This window comes from Danio aesculapii, chromosome 23 (genome assembly GCF_903798145.1).
Source record: "Danio aesculapii chromosome 23, fDanAes4.1, whole genome shotgun sequence".
In the NCBI taxonomy this organism is placed as follows: Eukaryota; Metazoa; Chordata; class Actinopteri; order Cypriniformes; family Danionidae; genus Danio; species Danio aesculapii.
Window position 1 is genome coordinate 12590446 of NC_079457.1, and position 9440 is coordinate 12599885.

General features: G+C 35.4%; 1 protein-coding gene across 1 annotated transcript in view; it reads right to left on the bottom strand.

Moving 5' to 3' along the window:
- Window positions 1-8834, bottom strand: part of si:ch211-225h24.2 (uncharacterized protein LOC564539 homolog) — a 31218-nt gene extending 22384 nt beyond the window's left edge. The window contains exon 1 of the mRNA XM_056449450.1: window positions 8529-8834. Within this exon, the coding sequence (XP_056305425.1) occupies window positions 8529-8615 (87 nt within the window). The 5' untranslated portion in view covers window positions 8616-8834. The remainder of the gene's footprint in view (window positions 1-8528) is intronic.
- Window positions 8835-9440: the final 606 nt, after the last annotated feature.

Consider the following 9440-nt stretch of genomic DNA (forward strand, 5'->3'; position numbering starts at 1 on the left):
CACTATGATTCTGACAAGCCTTTAAGGCAAAACATGATTCATATGAAGAGAGAACAAGATCAATCTCTGTTCTGCACTATCCATGCCATCATTCCTCCCCTACCCACAATCCTGTGCCATCTTCATTTATACTCCCTCTCACTCCTTATATCTCTAGCACACACACCTCCACCCCATCATACCAAAGCGCTTGGCCTGATTACAGCATGATGCTCTCCCGAGTGCTCATTTAAAATGAAGGAGTGAAGCTCACACACACAAAAAATCTTTCAGATATTTTAAGTCCCTTGCCCTCTAGTCATTTCTTATGATTGTGGCATATTAGGGACAGCTCAGGCCTGACTCTCCTGATTGAAGAACACAGGGTCACAGGAGTCCATTCACTCTGCCTTCAGTTGATTTATGAAGGAACACGAACCACAGTATCAACAAGACTGTGCCTCAAAATAATGATGTTTACCAACTGGCAACCTGACATGGTTTAAAATAAAATCGACCCTCATAAAAAACAGCTTGATATAAACCACTGGAACAGACTGGACATTCATCTCGATCAAGGCCTGTTTATCTTAGGAAAATCGAAACTCTTGACAAAAATTCAGACAGGATCTGAATGATGGAACTGGAGCTGTATGCAGGTTTAGGGTTCATTTGTCCTCATCCGTTCAGCTTCCTGCTCTACATACCAAGTTCTGGATGAACAATCTGAGTAGGAGCCGAAGGAAGCGGATCTCACTGAAATATCTCTTTGTAGACTGAACGACATTATAGCATTCCTTCCCCCATCCAATATACAATCCAAACATCCAATACCACCACTGAGAACAGGAAAAAAGCTTCACTAAGAAAAAGTACTATGATATTACTACATTTTTTTGGACATAGTACAATAGAAATAATGGTTATTTAGACATTTATTGTCAACGTAGGCTCATTCTGAAAACGTAGCCCTATATACATTTCTTCAGACCGCGACTTATGTAGCTAGAGGTACGTATGGCTGCATTTCATCTTTAAAACGAATGCTACTGAGCAGTACCAATGCTTACCAGTTGACCGCTTGCCTCTATATGGATGGTTTTCCCGCTGAAACCAGTTTGTCTCGATAGCTCACATGTAGGTCGGCGGACTTGAGACACAGAGAGGAGTTGACCACGACCACGGAGCGGTTTCAGAAAGCAGGTAGAATAAAAACAGAATCCAAAAAATAAAATAAATAAATAAATAAATAACAAAAATACGTAAATAACAGGGTGAGAATGTGGTAAAATCTGAAATCGTGGTAAAAATGAGACGAGGTCTTTTCTTTTTCTGCATTTCTTTTGAAAATTGTTGGTTGGGTTTAGGGAAGTGGGTGGCCGGGTCAACCAATAAAATTGGTTGGGTTTAGTGAAGGATGAGGGTGGGTCAGTCGATCAGTCAGTCAGTCAGTCAAACAGTCAGTCAACAGCAGCCTCTGGTGGGTTTACTGAAGAACAGAAGGCGCGATTGGCACTTGCGAGAGAAATTTGAGATCTCAAAAAGAGTACACAGCAGTCACTCATGGATTCGCCAAAACAAAATCTGCAAAAAACGTACCCCCTAGGACAGACTCCAGAAATTTATATAGATGTACGTTTCCAGAATGAGCCTGGGTTGTTTATTGAAGCACTTGACCTTAAATCTCTGTCTCAAATGCTAATATATGCCCCAACATACAACTGTGTTTTAAGTAGTATATTATTGATAAACTCTAAAGGCATAGTTCACCCCAAAAAATGAAAACCCTTTATTTGTTTCAGACCTTTATGAGTTTATATCTTCTGTTAAATGCAAAACAAGATATTGAAAGCTGGAAAAAAACATTGACTTCCATATTCCATTTGTTTTGGAATAAGAACTGTTTGTTCTTTATAACCGCTCGTAATCTGGCATTATACATTCAGAGCTTGTTCATGCTGAAATGGACATTAAAATTGATGTGGAAATAGCATTGTTTGGATGTTCAGACCAGGCTCTAACTTGTCCTAAACATCAATAACTCTCCCTTATATTTGGCATGATGCTGGCCAAGAGAGTGATTCTGATGGAGTGGAAATCCACGACATCTCCAAGTTTTTTAAAAATGGTTAGCTGAGATGGTTTCAGCCCTCAAACTGGAAAAGTTACGTTTCTCTAGATTTGGCAAACAGAAGATGTATGACGAAATATGAGGCCCCTTCCGTAGATTTAAAGGCTAATAATGTCTCTGTAATTATTTTTTTTTGTAATTTTTTTTCTCTCCTTCCTTTTTACATGTCATTTTATTCAGTTTCCTATTTCATTAGTCTGCTGAGATTTATTTATTTTTTGATGGTGCTTTATAATTGCTGTATTGTTTGCTAGTGTTTTGGTGCATGTTCTAGTTAGTATCAGGTAATAACACAGAGATAATTTTTTTAACATATATATATATATATACACAGATGTACACTATTGGGTGTTATGTTATCTTAAAAACTTCTATTAATAAATAAAAAAAATAATAATAAAATAAACAAAAGTCAGGGTTCTTATGCCTTAAAATGTAGTCATATTTAAACACTTTTCAAGTGCTTTCCAAGTGCATTTTCAAAGTTTTCAATCACATTACAAATTTGGCAAATAGCATATTTACACACATTCTTCATCATATATCGGATGTTATTTTTCATAGTACTCTACACTGTAAAAAATGTCCTTAAATGATCAGTTTTCTGTATTTTGTTTTTATTTTTCACTGTTTATTTATGCTTTATGAATTGCATTATGGGACCTTGATCTTTCTTCTAATCACTTTTAATCATGAAAAGTTTGAAAAAGTGACTTTTATTAACATTTCTAATAGTTTAAAGTGATATGTAGCCTGGGTTGTTGTATATTAATAAACTGACTGTACATTTTCTGTTATTTTACAGAATTATTTCTCTAGATATACTTTTTTGTACATTATATTATTTCAAACTACTAAAATGTCAATTAAAGTCACTGTGTTAAACAGTAGAGTTGAATTTTCAACATCAAAAGTCAACAGAGTAGAGATCAAAGTCCTATAATGCCATTCACAACCAGAAATATACAGAAAACAGTTGAATCACAAATTACGAAAACTTAACCGATTTTTTTACAGTGCGAGGAAACTTTAATGGCATGTTTGCCCCAAGCTCAACACTGATTTACTGTCATTTACTCTTTTAAATGTCATTTATTCACATCTTGAATGTGTAATCTTTCATCTTAAATTTGAATTTATTTTAGATTTCTTGTATTGTACACTGATAAAAATGTAATCTCCATACATTTTGCACAGACTTTAGTTTTAATATTATGCAAAAGCAACAAGATTTATTTTATGGCAATGACAATTTATACAGCACAATTAAAAACAACCCACGTTGAACAATGTGCTAAACAATAACTAAAAAACACAACAAGATTAAGTCAGAGACAAAAACAAGTTTTAAAAAAGACGCAAAGAATCAAAGCTTTTACTAGGTCAAAAGCCAGTAAGTTATTAAATAAAACCCATTCATGTGTTAAATGCTTTGTCAAACAGGAAAGTTTTGAACTTTAACAGACAAAGATGTTGCCAATCTAATGGAAAGGGGCAAATCATTCCATTGTTTAGGAGCAGCTACAGAGAAAGATAGATCAATTGCCCTGACATTTTAGCCTAGACTTATAGGAATCAACAAAAGTCTCTGATATGATGAGCGAAATGATCTGGTTAGATATTAAATTAAAGATTATTTTTTTTTAATAGTTTATTATTATTGCCTATTTATGAAGATAACGCGTTGTGAAACACGCTTTATATTGAAGAATAAAAAATCAAAGCACTTTTTAAACCTTGAAAACACTGACATAAGAACCCTAAAAAGCATAAAAACTCCAATTCTGGTTAAAATGTAAAGTTGGAAACCTGCATTTGCACACTCAAATAAAATGGGACAAAATTTAGGTCAAAAACATTTTGGAAACAAATTGTGACTCCCAGAATCATAATTAGTTTGTGAAGTCTCTAAAGATTCCCACCCCTATCTGGCATTCATGGTAGTTTAGAGAATACTATGGTTAAAGTTACTGGTCTTCTATCAAATGGGAACTTTCAATAAGTATGTGAAGTCTTACAACCTAGTCAAAAAACGTCAGACAGTTTGGTCTAACAGATAGGTTTGCCATCTTAAAAAAACATGTTTCTGTTGGGAGGAATGTGACCGCGTGGCCTAGTCAAGGCCATCGAATGTCACACTGGAGACAGAACAGTACGAATCTTTAACATTTCAGTGTAAGCTTCTGAAATGCATGAAAAAAATGTGTGTGAGTGGGAGAGAAAGAAAGCTTATCTGCAACCGTCTCCTGCTGTTACGCTGTAGGGACCTTATCAGACTCCTGCAGTCTAACAGCTGACAGAACATTAGATCTGAAGGGGAGGATGACGGCGAATGCCATGAATCTGTATTGAAAGCCCGCCAGAGCAGAGTCACATTCAATTAAGATACATTTATGATCATATCTAAGAAAAAAAAAAAAAATCACAATCATCATCCATATTGCACAAGACAGAACAGGGAAACGTGGAGAACTATATAATGTCATGTACAGTGGAAGTCAAATTTATTAGCCCTTGTGTATTTGTTTTTTTTTAAATATTTTCTAAATGATGTTTAACAGAACAAGGAATTTTCTCACAGTATTTTTATAATATATTTTTTCTTCTGGATAAAGTCTTATTTGTTTTATTTCAGCTAGAATAAAAGCAGTTTTTAATTTTTTTTAAAACCATTCAATATTATTAGCAATATTTTTTCAATTGTCCACAAAACAAATCTATCATTATACAATGACTAGCCTAATTACCCTGGCTTGCCTAGTTAACCCAATTAAGCCTTTAAGGCCCAATCCCAATTCTAATTTTATTTATTTTTTTTTTTTAAATGATGTTAAAACACGAACGTCCTTATGTATATTAAAACATATGATTGTTTTTTGTAAAAATTTGTAATAATGACAAAAAAATACTAATTTGTGCATCTCCTGACTTCTCGACATTCATGCTGCTGTTGTAGCCTGGTGTATTCTGGGAAATATTTTTACGCCTTGGTTTCGAATGTGGTCTTGAAAAACCTCTGTATTGAGGGGTATCTAGATCTTCCCCTTAGCCCTACGCCTTCAAGCTAAAGAGAATTGGGACACCCCTATCCCTTCATGTGAACGCGCAAAATGAGGGGTAGGGGTAAGGGGAAAGTCTAAGGGGTAGAATTGGGATTGGGCCTAAATGTCACTTTAAGCTAAATACTATTTTCTTGAAAAATATCTAATTAAATATTATTTACTGTCATCATGGCAAACATAAAATAAATCAGTTATTAGAAATTACTTATTAAAACTATTATGTTTACAAATGTGTTGAAAAAAAAAGTTAGAAAATAGAAAATATGCAGGGGGGCTAATAATTATGACTTCAACTGTATATAATAATTAATAATTCTTACGTTAACTTCTCATGAACGTCATAAAATCGTACTCTCCAGTAATATCATATTTAAATACACTCGTCTTATTCATTTGACAGTGGACAATTGACTAATAACGGATGACATAAGCAAATACAAAAGAAACAGCAATGAATTCGAAACTGAACATCATTTACTTTATTGCTGCCTTTAATTCACATGCTCAAGAAACGACTCTGAGTATTCAGTTTCAAAGATCTGTCAGAAACTGTTTTTGCCCCATTGACTTCCAATTATAATGACATTTATTGATTGCAACGCCATGACACCATATAATCATGCTTTCGTGATTGTTGGTGATTTACCCTGTTGGAAATGGGAAAAGGTCAAATTTGTCGTTATAATTAAAGTCAATGGGGGAAAAACAGCCACCAACATAACGAAAGGGTAGTCAATTTGAACAATACACAAGGGTTAATTTAGTTTTGATTGTATGAGTTTTTTTTGTTTTAGGTTAACTATATCTTTAATTTGGAAAACCCTAAATGTGGCCTAATTTAAATGAGCAAAATATCACCCAAAAAGCTAGTAAACAGGGTTTAAACTACACTCTCACTCTCTCAAATCTTTTAACCAATAAACCTATACATGCTTAATACACTCCATATTAATACCGACAAATACTAGTGGTCAAAGCTTATTTTGAAAGTGAAGTCATTAAAATGTGTCTGATGACATAAGTTAAGGATGTCTAAACTCAGTTCTGGAGGGTGTCCTGCTGAGTTTAGCTCCAACTTGCATCAAGACACTTGCAAGTTTCGCAGATAGCTGTGTTGGAAAGTTCAAGCGTGGTGAACTCTGACCTGTGAAATCGCATCACATGATTGCGTGAGACCAATCAAGGATCAAAACATGACCTCTCTGGACAGAAATTTAAAACATGGACCAATTGCTCACTTATTTAATGTCTAATCATCTTGTTTAATCCCGCCCCTTTTCGCAGAGCTGTACGGCAGAATTTTGCACGCACAAACTCTAGTATGACCGTGCCATTAGAGCTTGATTAGCTGGTTCAGGTGTGTTTGATTAGGGTTGAGCTAAACTCTCCACGACTGAGTTTGGACACCCCCTAACATAAGTAAATACAAATGAGCAATTAGCTATGCTGTATATCCCAAATAATGTGATCACATGAGCCAAATGGGTATGGCAATCCTGTTCCAAAGGCAACAGCATTTGAATACCTGAAATGTGATCAGTTATTTCACCACAATCTTGCTTTGTCAATTCTTTTAATCTCTTATTTGAATGTACATCTCTTTCTTTCATACTCACATACTGCAAATACTTACCATACCTCCATCGCTACATACTTGAATGCTAAAATTTCCCTATATTTTTATTATGCATATGATTCATGCTGTTTTTGTTGTTGTTTTCTATGAATATACAATCAAATAAAATAAAAAAACCAGCTACTAATTTTAGCTGTGGGTTGGCAAGGAACGTTTTCTTTGTGTAAAGAGTAAGTTTTCTGTAGGTTAGTAAATGTTCCTGCAATTTTATCTTTTAGATTTTCTAGTTAACTCAAAACTGAAAATTCTGTCATCATTTACTATCCCTTCACTTGTTACAAACTTGTTTGACTTTCTTCTGTTGAATGCAAAACGCGATATTGAAACAAAGCTGGAAACCTGTAACCATTGACTTCCATAGTATTTGTATTTCCTACTATGGGAGTCAACTGTTACAGGTTTTCAGGTCTCTTTAGAATAGGGCTGCACAATATTGGAAACATCTAACATTGCGATATTTTGTTATTCTGCAATATACATGAATACAATTTCACCTGGTGACTTGAACATATCTATTTGAAAAAAATGTATAGTATTATATTGATTAAGATGATTGTGCTTTGGAGTGCATCTGCATAAAATCTAATAAATACAAAAAGAAAAAGATACAATTGAAACTGATAACAAAAATAAAATTAATTCAATAAAATTAATTCTTATTAAAGTTACAAACAGTACAATTTCTTATGCCTGAATGCTTTTAAAATCATTATACAGTCACAGGCCTAAAACAAAACAAATTCAACATTGCATATTCTGTGATGTGACTATTGTCAATGATCACATTGCGATAACGATATATTGTACAGCCCCACTTTAGAATCTCTTCTTTAGTGTTCAGTAGAAGAAAGAAACTCATAAAGGTTTGAAACCACTTGAGGTTTAGTAAATAGTGAGGAAATTTTCATTTTTGGGTGAAATATCCCTTTAGATTAATACAAAGACTATATTTTTTTAATGTAGGCAGAATATTCTGTTATTGTAGGGTTATATAGGCAAATTATGATAACCACAATATCACCATGGCCTACAAATGGCAATAATTGAATAGGAAAACATTGTAATAACACTTATATACAATAATAAACGCATAGTTCAACTTTATATTTCCGTAGAAGAGCGAATTCAAAAAGAGGTGGAGGGATCTATAAGTGCATTAAATCATAGATGTGTGTAAGGTAGGCGTACACATTAATAACCGAGTTAAATAACAGGATTTTCAAAAAGCAAGTGGGCAACAATTATTGTTTTGCTCTCATAATCCTACTTTATGACTCACTCGGGGGCGCATCCGCTTTGTAAACAATACAGTTACTGTACGGGCAGAAATATGACACAGATACTGAGATCAAGTCGGTTTTACATTCGCACAGTTGTTCATTTTTGAACATTTTTGTCCCTATGTTGTTTGACGTCAGCACGCTACTTTGAATATTCGGTTTAAAATGGCATCTAAGTACTTCAAAACAACATTAGCAACGTTATTTAATTGACTGTAAACAATGTTGTAACTTTACTTTGATAGTCGTAGTAAATATGCTGTTTATATGGTTCCCTATTTACGTCAGAACTTGACAACAAAACTTTTCTAAATGTATATTATTCAGGAGAAAGTGCCAAAGTGCTATTATAAAACCAAGTTTCCCTCAATGACACAGACTCAAGCACATCTGATCCCTTAAATTTGAAGCGCAGGGGAAACTACAACACCCCAGCTCACCTTCCCCGCGTGCTCATGATGCCACGACACCTCGTCCTCCTCCGACGCTTCATCCACCAGAACTTTACTCTTGCTCTTCTTGAACATTCTTCGCGTTGTTCTCTCTCTTTCTCTCTCTCCCTCTCAGATGAAGCGGAGTAACGTTATTTCCAAGCCCATGAGATGTGAGCGGAGACTCTCGGTGAGGAGATATCGAGATAAATCAAAACAATAACCCGGCTGTGATCGCGATGCCCCACAGATGGTAGTCTTTCCTCTGTTTCTTCTTCTTCTCCGCTGATGAGCTTCTGTCTGCGCGCACGCTCGGCTGCAGCACCTGGACCGCCGCTCCTCCCATCACGGCTCAGATTGCCGCTGATCAACCGGTTGTCATGGTGACGCGGGCGGGACGAAGGGACCCCCTCGGCCCGGCCCGGCCCACCCAGACAGGAGGTCTTGAAGTCAAAAATGTCTCCTGAGTTTCAGGCAGCCTGCGGAGGTCTTTCATTTCCCCTTTAAACTTAAGCGAGACAGTTAAATTTACAAATCTGTCTGTCTGTCTATCTATCTATCTATCTATCTATCTATCTATCTATCTATCTATCTATCTATCTATCTATCTATCTATCTATCTATCTATCTATCTGTCTGTCTGTCTGTCTGTCTGTCTGTCTGTCTGTCTGTCTGTCTGTCTGTCTGTCTGTCTGTCTGTCTGTCTGTCTGTCTGTCGATCCATCATCTGTCTGTCTATTTTTCTCTATCTATCTATCTATCTATCTATCTATCTATCTATCTATCTATCTATCTATCTATCTATCTATCTATCTATCTATCTATCTATCTATCTATCTATCTATCTGTCTGTCTGTCTGTCTGTCGATCCATCGTCTGTCTGTCTGTCTGTCTGTCTGTCTGTCTGTCTGTCTGTCTGTC